Raw genomic sequence first — 14,998 nt, forward strand, 5'->3', positions numbered from 1 at the left:
TTTTGCCCCTCCGGTCCTTGCGGTCTTTTAGAGGCGGTGGATGGAGCCGGGTACCGGATGAGGCCGCATATTTGCCAAAGTATTTCTGGAGAATTTCTCATTTCCCGTCGTCACACTGGCTCCTGAACTCTACAGCATTTAATTGCATACTCTTTGTTTCTTTTTTTTTTTTTTTTTTTTAATTTTTTTTAAATTTTATTTTTTATTTATTCATTTTAGAGAGGAGAGGGAGAATGAGAGAGAGAGGAGAGAGACAGAGAGAGAGAAAGGGGAGGAGCTGGAAGCATCAACTCCCATATGTGCCTTGACCAGGCAAGCCCAGGGTTCGAACCGGTGACCTCAGCATTTCCAGGTCGACGCTTTATCCCACTGCGCCACCACAGGTCAGGCCTCTTTGTTTCTTTTTAGAGTTGCCTTTTTGCATTACTTACTAGAATGGGTTGTGCAGTGTTTACAATATATATGTTTACATAACTATACCTTTGTCGTTTTCTCTAATTACAGAAGTAGTCATGCCCATTATAAATAACCAATCTTAAGAGAGTTTTATAATGGAGGACGTTAAACCCGCAGGGACAACCTCAATTAACGCCCAGGGCTCACCGCTTTCTAACTGTAACGGCCGGCGGAAATTCCTGTGCCCGCGCTGGCGCGGAACTCGTGGGACGGATCGGATCAAGCATGCTGGTTGCTAGTGCAACGCTGTCACGGTGACAGTCACCTGCAAAGGAGCCCCACCGTGATCTTGCAGAGAGGCCCAGGTCGGTCCGGTCCTGCGGAGCGGAGTTCATCAGAAGAGCTGGATCCAGAGGGAGCGCGTTTCCCACCTGTCCCTCCAGGTGGCGCTACAGGATCGCGAATGCGCTTATGGGGCGGAGATCCCCCTCATCCCACTCGCCAGCGAGGGGTGGGGGCGGGGCCGGAGCGAAGCGTAAACTGGCGGTTTCAGTTAGCAAGAGATCCAGGGAAACAAGTTCTCAGGGGACTGAGCATTAGGCACTCTCAAGGACTTAAGTACATGGACTCAAGAAGTGTACACGTCAGAGAAAACGGGAGAAACGAGGGGTGCTGGGATGGGGAGAGAAAAGAGGAGTTGCGTAGCCCAGAAAGTCGCTCCATCCTTCCCGTTTGCCCATGGGGTCCCTCCTCGTCCTTCTATCCCAACGGACCTGCAATTATCCACACCCTCTGGAGTGCACTGGGTGCTCTGGACACATATGCTCGTGGGCTGGGGAGGGGGTGTTAGCTGATGCTTCCTAGCCTCCAGCATCTAGGTCCAGCCATGGCCAGCTTGCAGAGCTCCAGTGCCCAGGGTCTATGCCAGTATAGGAATTCCGCAGTCCCAGGCATGCCAAGAAAAACAGGCGTGCTGTTCCTCAGTTTGTCCAGAGGAAGCCTTACGCCCTTCCCTTCTGGAGGCTGGTAATAGAAAAGTGACTCAAAAGAATTCCTAGCGGGTCCACCACGTGGGTATCATCTTTTGTCTCCTTCTTCCAAATATGCTTCGTTCCTCCCGTTATTACTTTTACCGTGTCACACGATCATACAACCACATATGGGCCCTCGTCGTATTCATGTCACCCTTCTCGCTATGCTAAATTGTCCCCTTTCCCATGACCCTCCTCTCCCCAGTCACACAACCACTGGGATACGCCTGATAATGGACATCCTAAAGACGAGGCACAAAGGGTGCAGGAGCGCTTAACAGAACACACACACACTTCCCAGGAAAAGGAGACCGTTGGCAGGAGACCAAAGCAGGTTTATTAGGGCGCTGGGATCAGAGATGCCTAAGGTCTGAGTTAATGCAGTTCAGCTGGTTCTCACCGCCCAAGGGGCAGGCCAGGGCAATGAGAAGGGGTGACTCAGTGCTAAAGCCAAATATTTTCATTTCGGAGTCCCTAGCTAGAGAACGAGGTGTCGGTTCTGTGAGGTCCTGGGGATACAGAGGGGTCTGTCCTGTCCCTTGGGGTCAGTCTTTGAGTTTTTGCTAGAATTAGGGAAATTGTCTGGGGGCAGGGAGCCTCGAATGCACAACCTTCATTTCAGTAACGACCATTTAATTTGTTCCTTGGCAGACTGAAGAACCTGGGGGTGGGGAGGAAGGTTGAGAGAAAGGATTAGGGAGCATGTCAAATGCTTTTTGATATTGCAGCGAGAGGGAGGTCTACAGCCCACCCTTTCTAAGTGTCCTTGCATCTTGTGGTCACTAGGTGGCAGCAACTCATCTCTGTCTGACTTAAGCGGGGACAGGCCATCCTGTCCAAAGAGCAGTCCAAACTGGCTGCAGCCAGCTCCCAGCCCAGGCCCCAAGCCTGCCCAATCCTCTGGCTTCTGCATCTGAGGTGGTGGGTGTGGCCGTGGGCTCCACTTTCCCATACCATGTCATGCTAGCTCCCGCCCACAGTGCCACGTCCAGGCAGAAACTGGGCTCAGGCCTGACACTTCCTAAGCCCAGATACCTCAGCAAAACTCTAGGTCTGGCCTTGGGCAGTGTGTCCTCCGGCATCCCACCCCAACCCACTGCTGATGTGGCACAGCTGGCAAACTGTGGCTGGCCAGACACTGCCACAGGACACCTGCACTCAGATTGGTCACTATCACACGCAGCTGAGGAAACAATCCACACGAATGTACACACACAATGCCAGCGTGGTGGCAACTCCAGCCACCAAGCATTAGTCCCTTCTGAAGGTTTGTCCCAAACTCTTCGTCCCTTCTTCCTGCATGGTCTCCCTTCCTCTCTCAGGGACAGCCTGGCCCTGGAGGTTGTCCTGCTTCTCCTAACCAGAATCTAACTTTCTCCTCATTTCATCTCCCAAGCACTACCTGCAACTTTTACTCCAGAATTCCATGAAAAATGCTGCCTTCATTCTTTCCCCCACTGGAAAAACAGGAGTCGTGCAAAGAGTTTTCCATACATTAGCTCATCTAATTCTAATAATAACTCGATGAGGAGTGTGCTGTGTTGATACAAGTCCCCAAAAGGTTGAGTAACTTGCCCTAGGTCACTCGATTCCAGGTAGTAAAGTGGAGCATGTGTACCGGGAGGAGCCACAGCCACCCTGTGTTCTGATCTGCTCTGCTCATTGCTCCCTCACCTCCCTGGCCCTGAAAGCAGGCAGGCGGCTGCATTCCTCCCAGCAAGGGACGGGGAGGCCTGGAGAACCAGGTGGGGGGGGGGGGGGGGCTGGGTGAGCTCCAAGGTGAGGCACTGGGGCAAGTGACACAAGGTGTCACTGGGGCAGTGACACGAATGTGGACACCGCACCTGGGGCTCCACACGGAATGTCACACCCCCATCCCGGCCTGGGCCATCGCAGCAGGAGGTAGTTAGTGCCAAGGCAGGAAGCTCCACACAATCAGGATTAGTCTGTGCAGAGAGACCTGCAGGCAGACAGAACAGAGGTCAAGCAGGCAGCCTGATAAGCAGGAAGTTTGCGAAGCTGGGAAACCAGTCGAGCCACAGATCCAGGGACCTCCCCCTTCCCCCGCATGCACTCCCAGCTAGGACCAGGCAGGGGGCTGGCGGAGTGGACTTTTCCACAGTCAGGCCATTCAGGGGCTGGGTGGCAAGTGAGGATTGGAGAAAGTTAGATCCGACCATGGGCTGAAGGGTCCCTTAACAACTCCAGCTTGTACCTTAACATTGAGGGGTGAGGGTTTGGAGGAAGATTATTTGTTGTCCTTTCCAGGCTAGGGGAAGCATCAGAGGTCTGAGTCCCCAGATTGCTTTGGGGGGACAAGTGACCCAGCCATCTCCAGGGTGGGCAATTTACCCCAGGGTTTCAATCTAACAATATCAAGCCAAGAGATGAGGTGGGCTGCCAGAAAGGCTTGCATCAATTATTAATGCCCAGCTCACACCACCTTGGAGACTTCTAGAAGCCTCCTGTGACTCTGTCCAACAGATGGCTTGTCACTGCCTCATGCCTCCCACATGCTGGTAGCCCCCACTGCGTCCCCCTGGGAAGCTCTGCTGTTTTTCCTCTAGCCCGAGGCAGCTGTTGGGGGCCTACCTGGGCCACACTCTGTTCAGTCAAGCCTCCGTCATCTGCCTGCAAGGAAGCAGTGTCAGAGGGTCGTCAGGCCGGGATGAAGGCGTCGGGGTTAGCAAGGGAGGTGAAGGGGCGTGGGCGGTAGTGAGAGAGGCAGTGGGTAGGGGACCCAGAACTGCCCTGTATCGCCAGTTAGTGGAAGCACTGCACCCTGTCATTGGAAGCCAGGACCCCCAGGGCCCTGTCTCTGGGGTGCAGGGAGAATAAGGGAACGAAGGGAATAAAGATGGGAGAAAAGGTTTCAATTCATACAGGAGAGCCAAACTAGGCAGGGCGGTGCCATCTGGACCCCCATTCCCCAGCCTCAAGGCCAAGGCAGCCACTTGGTATCTCTAGAGTTTATTTCCCCACCAGGAAGGATAGTGACAGGAGATCTCTGTTACTGACACCCCCACACAAGTGCATGGCTCCAGTAGCTGTTTCTGCTAGAGGAACTTGGGTTCCTACGGCTGGGCCCTGGCAGCCCCCCACACGGGGAGGACAGGGGGCGGGGAGGACAGGAGGGCAGCCCAGAGGAGACGGGGGGCATACAGAAAGACTCTTACCCTAAAATTCACTTTCTGGATCACTTGCTGGGGGTCACTCTCCAGAATCACGCTACAAGGTGAGAGAGAAACCGGGAAGAAGATCAGTGACACAATCGTCCCCTCTGCCGCCTCCCCTGCCAAGCCTCTTCTCTCCTCACCATGTCCTGCAACACTCCCTTCTGGGGGACGTTCCCACCAATACTGCTCAACTCCAAACTCCCTGACTGTGGAGAGCTCTCAGCTCTGATTCGCACACTTCAAACTTGGTGCCCACACACTTGGTTGTCATCGGGCAAGAACTGTGAAACAGTGCGTCCAGTCCAGAACAATCAGGGTTTCAAAAGCAGGGGTGAAGAAGCATTTCTCAAGAGCGTTTTCCGGGCACCCTCGGAGCCAGGCTCCCTCAAGCAGAGGCTTTTCCCCCATAAAGACAGAAGGATCCCAGGCCAGTGCTCTGGTTGAGGCAGTGACTCTGCTGACAGTTCCCTGATTTCCCTGGAGGGGGACTGTGAGCTACTCAAGGGGCAGACGCTGGGCCTGCTGGGGGCACGGACCCAGAAGATTATAAAGTTTACGTCCTCCCTTGTATGGGCTCATCATAGGCCCTGCGCCTCACTTTGTAATTGTGTGTGAGTGTGTCTGTGGGTGTGTGCTTTTCTTAAAGAAGGTCCACCAAATTGTATATACTTCTGGTTCCACAAAACCTGGTCTTATTCCACTCCCTTTTGGGCCCCACTAATTAGCAACAAGGCCGTGCAGTAGCTAGCAGGCAGTCAGTTGGGAGGGAAGGGGGAGGCATTCCCCAGTACCCCATCTCCCAGGGCTCCCTGCTCCCCAGGAATGTGGCACAGTGCCACAGAAAGACTGCAATCTTGAACCATGCCCATGGTTTTAGATCTTGGCCCTGCCATGTGACCTTGGGCAAGTCACTTGAATCTCTGAGCCTCTGTTTTCTTTACCTCTAAAATGGGTATAATGGTAGAGACATGTGGCTGTCTCTAAGATGATCAGTTTCCATTATCGTTTGCCCCAAAGCCAGAACTTCTTTTTGTCTTCAATTATTGGCCCCCATGGGAATTCACTGACCAATCTTTCTCATAAGAGCACCCACCTTCCTAAGATTTTAATAGCATCCCAATTGCAGGTGACATCTATTGAAGGAGAACATAAGCTTCACCAGCATCAGCTTTTTTCAGCTTTTTTTTTTCTTTTTTTGCATTTCTCTGAAGCTGGAAACAGGGAGGCAGTCAGACTCCCACATGTGCCCGACCGGGATCCACCCGGCACGCCCACCAGGGGGCGATGCTCTGCCCATCTGGGGCATCGCTCTGTCGCGACCAGAGCCACTCTAGCACCTGGGGCAGAGGCCAAGGAGCCATCCCCAGCACCCGGGCCATCTTTTGCTCCAATGGAACCTTGGCTGCGGGAGGGGAAGAGAGAGACAGAGAGGAAGGAGAGGGGGAGGGGTGGAGAAGCAGATGGGCACCTCTCCTGTGTGCCCTGGCCGAGAATCGAACCTGGGATTTCCTCACGCCAGGCCGACGCTCTACCACTGAGCCAACCGGCCAGGGCTGCATCAGCTTATTTAATCCCTATATCTTGTGAGGTAATTCCTTTATCGTGCCCATTTGAAAGATGAATAAAGTGAGGCTTAGGGAGAATAAGTAAGTGGCCCAGGTCACATATCTAGCCAAGGCCGGAAGGAAGCTCCAAGAGTGGGCGGTGTGGAGGCAGCAGGGCTCTGCTGGAATGAAGTCCTTCGAGGGAGGGCCAAGTGTCTGCCACCTGCTTTGCCTGGGCCCTGGAGAGCAAACCATTGCTCCCAAACCCTGCCTAGTCAACAGTCAGCCATAGCTGGACATCAGCTTCCTTTCTTATTTGCTTGGCTTTGGCTAACACTGACATCAACCTCCATCCTCATGAGTGGGGTGGGGGGATGAGATCACTGGGAATGTGTTGGGGGAAGGGAGGGAGAAGTTGGCCAAAGAGAGCCAACAGTGTGCTGGGTGCAAATTAGAGCTGATGACTTCAGAGGCACGTCCCCCTGGGAGTGTCCTGACCTCCCCTGCTCACCCGCCATCCACAATCTCGTCCAGCACCAAGAAGGCTCCATCCATGTTCTCCAGCAGCCAGCGCCTCTCCACGTTCTTCCTGCAGGAGACACAGCGCCTGAGCCACTCCAGGCCAGCGGGCCAGGTGCCCACCCAGGTGCACAGACTCCCCTCTCCACCCACACATACCCCCACACCCCCGGCCAGCACTGGGAAAGGCAAGGTCGAGGGTGGTGAGGGCGCCTCCTATGCCAGGGAGTCCTGAGCAGAGGACAGGCCTACTTCCTTAAGCCCTCCTTGCCCAACCTCCCTGACTTGGGGCATAGACACCATGGCCACCATGGCACCCCTAGTGCATTTCATAGCTAGTTGGGATGCTATAGCTCTAGCAGAGTTCATTATGTTGACTGGGGAATTTCTTTATTTTGGGGCTATCCTAGTTTGGTTTCCCCAGGTCACGCTTACTGGAATAGACACCAGATAACTGAATAAGGGTCCAGTGAAAACTACCCAGAGCCTCAAGTCAGAAAACCTGATTGAGTCTCTGTTTGGATAGAAACAGGTTGTAACCTCAGGCAAGTCATTGAGCTTCTCTAAACCTCATGTTCTGGCCATACCTTCATGTGGCTCTGCTCCGGGTGAGACCACGGTGGTTGGGTAAAGGGCATTGGAAAGGGGGTGCTCTGGCTCCATTCTTAGTCTCGCAGGGACATCAGGACAAAAGCAGTGAGGGAGGGCCCTCCCTCTGTGATGTGACAAGGCCTGGGGGGTGGGGGCCCTGAAGGGCAGAGGACCTCACTCACCTTAGCACGTGGTTCAGGGCCTCAAACAGGCAGGTGAGAACAGACATGAGCATCAGCTGGGGGTGGGCGGATGTGGGAGGAGGAAAATGAGAGAGCTTGAAATTGAGAAGGCCGAAAGGAAACCTGAGTCTACCTGCGTGAGCAATTGTCCCCTTCCAGAGACAACAAGGCTGGAGACTGACTGCAGCTTGACCTTGGAGGGCACCTCCTGTGTACAGGTTGGGAAGCACTGGGGTGCCCTGCTGTGGGACACTGAGTGTATCCTGCTCCAGTGATGTTTAAACAACAACAACAAAGGCTCCTGCAGAGAACTCATTTCTGGTTCCTAAGGAACCTTAGGGGCATAATGGGTATGTCTTTTCCCAGAGCCATTCTGGCTGCTCTGACCTCAAGTCTAGACAGAGGGGTACCAATGGTAAGCCTGTAGAACCCAGCTTCCACCCCAGATTCCAAGCCGTTCCCCCACGGCCAGACCCTCCTTGTACCCCAACCTCTTGAATTCACCTCATTCTCATGGGATGCGCCCACCACATACAGGAAGAGGTCAATGCTGCTCTTGTAGACGATGGTCATGCCCCCGAAAAATGCAATCTCACCTAGAAGTGGAGGGGACTTTCAGTTCTGGCCTCCTCTGCCTGGCCCTCTTCCCTGCCTCCAGCTCTGCGCCTCTCCCCCTATTTCCTTCTTCCCTTCCCAGGGAACCCTGGGGAAGACTAGCAGACTAGCACTGGGGACACTCCAGGTAGGCTGCTCATGTCCTTCCCCCTCTATTTCTAGTGATGCCTCATTCTGAGGAGTTAACAAACCCAGTGCAAGGTCGACCTCCCACCCCCTCACACCATGTGCAATGCCTTGGACTGGTCTCAGGCTGGTAGGGGACCCACAACTCTTCCCCTGAGAGAGAGGTCTGGGTGCGGGAGGCTTGAGAGGGGTGGCGGTGCAGGTTCCCCAGAGGTAGAGATAACAGCCGGGAAGGAGAGGAAAAAGACTCTCCGAAGAAAAGGAAATGCCCTGCAGGTGTGCAAGGCCGACAGGGACAGATGTGCCCAGATGGAGAAGCCAATAGCGCGCATCTGAACTCTAGGCGAGGAAGAGGAGCATACTCACTGTCAGTCCGGCTTGTCTTATTGAAGACATTTTTCTCGAAAGCCATCTGCTCCTTCGTGGAGGGAAATGTGTCATCATAATACTATGAGAAAGGGAAGGAGAAGGGATGACAGCCATTCCAGAGCCTGGCTCCTCCATGGAGGGGTGGCAGGGAACAGTTGGTGCTGACCAAGTGCCCCAGCTCTTTATTGCCCTCCAGGCCTGACTGCTCACTGTTTACTTAGAAACACAAATTCTAAGCAAAGAAAACAATACAAAGTAGAGAAATTTTGGGGCCTGTTTTTGGAATCTTCTCCTGGAGGCTTTTGTACATTGAGCAGGTGTGCGGCGTGCTGAGGATTGGTGCGGCCACCGAGTCACACTGCTGCTACAAGAACTCGAGTCTACAGGAAAGAAGGCAGAGCCTGGGGTCCTTCATCACAACAAGAACAATCCTAACAGCTACTTTGTTATCATTATTGTACTGATGGGGAAACTGAGGCGTGAAGAAGTCAGGTAACTTCCCTGTCATCTCACAGTTATAATAGGGGCAGAACTGGGACTCAATGCCACGGATGGTTTGACTTTAGGTAGAGTTATGAAGATCAAGTATCTAAGGAAAACTTTCCGGCATACATTGCACAATTAAATCAATACTATCTTGCTGGGTAGCCTACAGGGTTTGGTGAGCCCCTCTCTGACGCAGTTTCTTAACCTGAACATGGATGTGTCCTGCTGGAAGGAGGTCCTAAAACCTTTGGCGCTGCTGAGCCACCTCTGACCATCTGCTGGGGCAAGGTTCAGGGAGCTCCGCTTTCAATTTTCTGGATGTGGGATTATGCCATTTAGCACCCCAACAACTGTAGACAGATTAGTAGTCTCCCTCCTGGCCACTGAAGGCATGAAGACACAATGTTTCAGCCTTAAACAAACAAAAAAATTTATAATGTATTTCATAGCTAGTTCAGATGCTATATCTCTACTGTCGTCAATTGTGTTGATGGTAGACATTTATTTTCGGATTACCCTAGCTTGGTTTCCCCAGGCCATGTTCACTGGGATGGATATCAGATAACTGAATAGTCTGTGCAGTCAAAGGCACCCTCCTGAGCTCTAAGTCAAAACACCTGAGTTCAGATCCCTGTTTTGATACTAACACTTGTGACTTCAGGCAACTCACAAGCTTCTCTAGACTGCATTTTCTTTTGTGAGAGTTGGATTACATGGTCTCCAAAATCCTGATTCTAAATTCTTCGATTCAGACTAAATCCTTAGTGTTTACTAAGCTGTAGAAGAAAAGTGGAGGTCGCTTGTTTAGAATTTGGGGACTAGAACTTCTGGGCTCCAGGCTCAACAGTCCATTGACCGGATGTCCCTTCCATGCCCAGAGTCCAGCTGGCTAATGGAAAGGACTATGAAAACAGTTCAGGGGACATGATTAGAAACAGGGAAGACACACTCGCCCTTCAGGGGCCAGCAGTCTGACAAGGCAGGAGGACGGACAGAATGGCCTTTGGAGGGTCTAAGCTGAGTCGTTCTGAGTCACAGAGCTCACAGTGCGGTCTCTTTCCTGAGACTGGAGAGTCATTGGGTAGGAACTTTTCTGTTCCTGGGGCAGTAGCGCCGTCTTCAGGAGCCCTCCTCAGGATCCCGCTGGTGAGAGCGGAAGATTACCTTGGCCAGCAGGCGGTGTCCGTCATGATCTAGGATGAAAACAGCCTTGATGGTGTAGAGGGATGGTTCCTGCAACTGACATGGGGTAAAAGGGTTTCTCCGTTGACCCCTGACTCGAGGCAGATGCCCCTGTCATTGGCTTCATGGGGTCTGCTGGCCCCAGGAGTCCATGCTCAGGCTCCAGTGACCCCAACCCCAAGGTCCATAGCTGGTTCTGGCCCAACCCTGTGCCACATGGGCCAACTCTGGTCCCGTTCCACTCCCAGGCAGATGTTCCACTGCAGGCCCCCGGTGGCGCTCTGCACATTGGGTGCGGAAGGTCCGCCCGGGCCCAAGTTCTGTCATGCACTGACTGCTCCAGAGCCCGAGTCGGAGTGTATCACAGAACCTGGGCCGGGGGGACAGCGGTGCGCCTTCTCCTTCCAGCTGACCTCGGCTCTCAGGCTGGACCCACTCTCTGAGCGAGCCCTCGGCCCCCAGACGCGGTGGGCTCCAGAGCACGATCCTCCGCCCACCGGTCCTGGGAGCTCGAGTTGGGGGCGGGGGCGGCCCCGCTACTCCTTTCCCCTCCCTGCCCAATCTCAACCGCCCCAACCCCCAAGCTGTCCCCATCGCTGCTCCAAAGTGATCCACAACTTCAGCCCCCAAGGACTCAGGACAGGCCTCCTGGAAAGTCAGCGCCCGCAGGAACTTTTCTCGCTGACCCCGGTCCGGCCCCCTCCCTGGGGCACTCAGCGGTGGCACCAAGTTCCCGGCGCCAGGCGTGCCAGTTGTGAGTTGGCTACCCCCCCAACCCCACCCCAGTCCTGATTCCTGCCGCCTCGGCCCCCGACGCCCGCCCGCCTGCTCCGTACCCGCGACCCCGCGGGCTCTCCGGCTCGGGCGGAGGGTGCTGGGCTCCCGCACTGGGCGGCCGCGGCCCCCTCCCCCGGGTGCAGACGTGGCCAGGCCTCCGGCCGCTGCATTCCGCTCGCCGCCTCGCGCTGACAGCGCCTCCCGCCGCCCCGCCTCCCCAACCCCCCCACCCGCCACGGGAGGCCACCGCCCTCCCCTCTTCCCTGCCTTTCCTTTTCCCTGTGGCACTCTCCTCCTTATCGCCCTCCCTCTTTCCCTTCCCGCCCCCTCCTCCCTGCGCCCCACACCCCAGCTCTCCTTCCCCCACCTCTCGTTTCTCTCTCGTTCACGGTTCCTTTCCCTTCCTTAAAGTCCAGAGCCCCTCCTCAGTTTGTCCCAGGACCAGCCCCCTGGCCGTCCCCTCCTGTCTCCTCTCTGGCCTGTGGGTTTGGTTCGCCCTGGCGTCTGCCAGCTATCCTGGAGCCAGCAGAAAGCACTGGCCACGTCCAGTTTTGTCTCTTAACTACTGGTAGGTACCATAGGGACAAATATAATTAGGTCTCAGGGACAAGTGATAGCAGAGCAGATAAGGACAGTTCTGGAGAGACCCTCTGTGCAGAACAGGTTCTCTCCTTCTACTTCCCTCCCAGTAAGCCGTGGCCCCTGGGGACCCTCTGGTCTCCCAAGATGTAGGCAGGACACAGTCTGAAGCTAGACAGACGCCAAGCAGCACAAGTGCTCCACCAGGGGTGTCAGGCTTTGCCTGCTTTGGTTTCTTTGGTCTAAGTGTACCAGAGGACAGGCTTTCCCTTCAGGTTGCTCAAGGCCAGTGGGAAATTCACACTCCAACACTACAGTGTTCGCAGCACTTATCCATTTACCTGTAAAGCTATCATGCATGTCCACATTCATACATTACCTAATATAACCCACACCTGTGAGGTTGGTATTATCACCTGCATTTTTTTTTTAAATGTCAGTTATTTTTATTTTTTTTTATTTATTTTTATTTATTCATTTTAGAGAGGAGAGGGAGAGAGAGAGGAGAGACAGAGAGAGAGAAGGGGGGAGGAGCTGGAAGCATCAACTCCCATATGTGCCTTGACCAGGCAACCCCAGGGTTTTGAACCGGCGACCTCAGCATTTCCAGGTCGACGCTTTATCCACTGTGCCACCACAGGTCAGTCACCTGCATTTTAAGGAAAGGGAGCCAGACCTTTCCAAGATCATATAGCTAATAAATAGCTGAATGGAGATAGGATCAAAATTTCAGACTCAACATTTCTTCCTCATTCTTCTCTTCAAGGCCTCTTATGTTGGGCACCAAGCGCACTTCTCCCAGATGACTGCCAAAGGGGGGTTTCCTCAGCTGAAGAGTATCAAGTCTTCTTGACTTCCGTGTCATCCCCAAAAGGCCCTCTCTGACATCCATCAAGAGGTCTCACCTGTCACAATCTCTAACTCAGTGCCCTACTTATTTCTTACATTATCATTTTCTCAATCTCTAAATATTATTTTATTCATTTGTTTACAAATGTGTAGGACCCTTCTCTCCACCAGACTTTGAGTCCTATGAGAACAGAAATAATGTATCTGTATTGCTCACTGTGGAATACTGTACCCCTCTCCAAAGGTCCTGACACAAGAGCTCCTGAATAAGCGTTTTTTTTTTGTTTGTTTTGAGCAAGTGAATGAATAAATGAATTCAGGATGAAGAAGTTGTTTAAATATTCACAGACTACCTATTTTAAACAAATAATTAAAATGTACTTATCAATGAAAACATTATTTCGTTTTATTTAATTTTTTTAGCACGAGACAGACTGAAAGGGAGAGAGATGAGAAGCATCAACTCGCAGTTGCTTCACTTTAGTTGTTCATTGATTGCTTTCTTTTACGTGCCTTGACTGGGGGGCTCTAGCTGATCCAATGACCCCTTGCTCAAGCCTGTGACTCTGGGCTCAAGCCAGTGACCGTGGGTTTCAAGCCAGCAACCATGGGGTCATGTCTATGATCCCACGCTCAAGCCAATGACCCTGTGCTCATGCTATTGAGCTTGCAATTAAGTCGAATGAGTCTACTCAGGCCAGCGACCTTGGGGTTTCAAATCTGGGTCCTCAGCATTCCAGGCCATGCTCCATACACTGTGCCACCACCTGGCCAGGCAATAAAACTATATTTTACGTGCTGTACAAATATTTATTGAGTGCTTACTATGTACCAGGTACTTTTTGAGTCACTGGGCTTCAAGAGTAGACAAAATAAAATCTTTGCTCTCCTGGAGCTTATATTCAAATGTGTGTGTGCATGCATTTCTGTACAAGACAGATAATAAACGAAGTAGATATTATGTAAGTTGCTGATTGGTGCTGTGAAGACTAATAAGGCAGGAATGGGGATCGGGAACATGAGGGGTTAGGGGAGCAGGGCAGAATGCCATTTTCTCTAGTGACCCTGGGGAAAGCCTTCATGAAAGTGACAATTGAAGAAAGAGCTGAAAGAGGTGAAACAGTAAGCCCTGCAAACATCTGATGAAAACATCCACTGAACCCCTATGATGATTTAGGAGGCACACCCAAATCTCCCTTGCAGGCTGTCAGAGTTATAATAGTGAACATTATCTAACACTTTTTGGTACAATGGAGGGAAAAGAGGTAGTGTTTTATTTGGTTTCCAGGTCATTGGAAGTTATGTCAATGGTCATGCCAGCTTGGTGTGTTATAAAAAATAGTGGTTTGGCCTGACCAGGCAGTTGTGCAGTGGATAAAGCATCAGACTGGGATGTGGAGGACCCAGGTTCGAAACCCCAATGTTGCCAGCTTGAGCAAGGGCTCATCTGGCTTGTGTGCAGTCTCACCCGCTTGAGTGTGGGATTACAGACATGACCCTATGGCCTTTGGATTGAGCCCAAAGGTCGCTGGCTTGAAACCCAAGGTTGCTGGCTTGAGCAAGGGGTCACTCGCTCTGCTGTAGCCCCCTGGACAAGGCACATATGAGCAAGCAATCAATGAACTAAGGAACTACAGCAAAGAACTGATGCTTCTCATCTCCCTTCCTGTCTGTCCTTATCTGTCCCTCTCTCTGTCACACACACACAAAAAAAGATAAATACTGGTTTATTTTGACCCCTTAATATTTCTGTGAACTAGTCCATTTTTGGTTTTTACTTACAGGAAAGCCTCCAGAGGTGTTTCCTAGCTTTTGTGCGGTACATGGTACCCACATTGGGAGGGTTAGTTTGCAGAAGAAAGGAGAGAGGGAGAAGACCTAGGAAGCTAGGGGACTTTGGGGCTGGTGTGGCTCCTGGGGAGAGGTGGGAGAGGAGCTAGTTACAGGAGAGTGGGCTAGAAGGCACGGGAGAGGGACACAGGGGAGGGCATAAAAAGATCAAGGAAGGAAGCTTAAGGGCCACAAAAATATCCTTATCATTTTCTTGGCTGCTCTTGTTTTTTATGGTATTTTTGTTTTTGTTGTTGTTTTTAGTGAGAGACAGACAGACAGACAGGAAGGGAGAGAGATGAGAAGCATCAACTCATAGTTGCGGCACCTTAGTTGCTCACTGTAATGCCAGTGGCTAAGGCCAGGCAGGTCCACATTGGATTTGGACAGACAGTAGAGAAAGTGCGGAGCCAAAAAGCATTGGCCATTCCCATTTAATAGATTCTCCCAATGGCGGACGAGCAAACAGTCAGGGGGAAACTGCTTCTCAGGCAAACAAACAGCAAAAAATGGCCCTTCACAGTGGCTGGCTAGTGGGCTGGTGGGCAGGTGGGCAAGTAGGTGGGCAGGTAGGTGGGCAGGCAATCCGCAATCTCCCGTGAGTGCAACCACCCATAGCCTTACATAGACTATCCACACGTGGCACTGCCACGTGCTCATGCACTAATCAAGCAAAATGCTTACAGCTTGTAAACCAAGGAGCAAGCCTAATGCAGCTGTTTTCCCCTCTCATTGAGTGCTTCCTC

At 52.4% G+C, this 14,998-nt stretch overlaps 1 protein-coding gene across 3 annotated transcripts; it reads right to left on the reverse strand.

Moving 5' to 3' along the window:
• Positions 1 to 1,748: 1,748 nt before the first annotated feature.
• Positions 1,749 to 11,195, reverse strand: COPZ2 (COPI coat complex subunit zeta 2). 3 transcript variants are annotated; one of them, XM_066255483.1, is made up of 10 exons: positions 11,054 to 11,195; positions 10,200 to 10,274; positions 8,547 to 8,628; positions 7,944 to 8,035; positions 7,440 to 7,495; positions 6,659 to 6,736; positions 4,604 to 4,655; positions 4,020 to 4,058; positions 3,272 to 3,387; positions 1,749 to 2,088 (listed from the first exon to the last, which is right to left on the reverse strand). In XM_066255483.1, the coding sequence occupies exons 1-9, from the start codon at positions 11,162 to 11,164 to the stop codon at positions 3,334 to 3,336; spliced, it is 639 nt and encodes a 212-aa protein (XP_066111580.1). In that variant the 5' UTR covers positions 11,165 to 11,195; the 3' UTR covers positions 1,749 to 2,088; positions 3,272 to 3,333. The 3 variants fall into 3 exon arrangements, with proteins under 3 accessions (XP_066111580.1, XP_066111581.1, XP_066111583.1); XM_066255484.1 differs by lacking the exon at positions 3,272 to 3,387; XM_066255486.1 differs by lacking the exons at positions 3,272 to 3,387; positions 4,020 to 4,058.
• Between the last annotated feature and the right edge of the window lie 3,803 nt (positions 11,196 to 14,998).

Source organism: Saccopteryx bilineata, chromosome 2, assembly GCF_036850765.1.
Source record: "Saccopteryx bilineata isolate mSacBil1 chromosome 2, mSacBil1_pri_phased_curated, whole genome shotgun sequence".
Lineage (NCBI taxonomy): Eukaryota > Metazoa > Chordata > Mammalia > Chiroptera > Emballonuridae > Saccopteryx > Saccopteryx bilineata.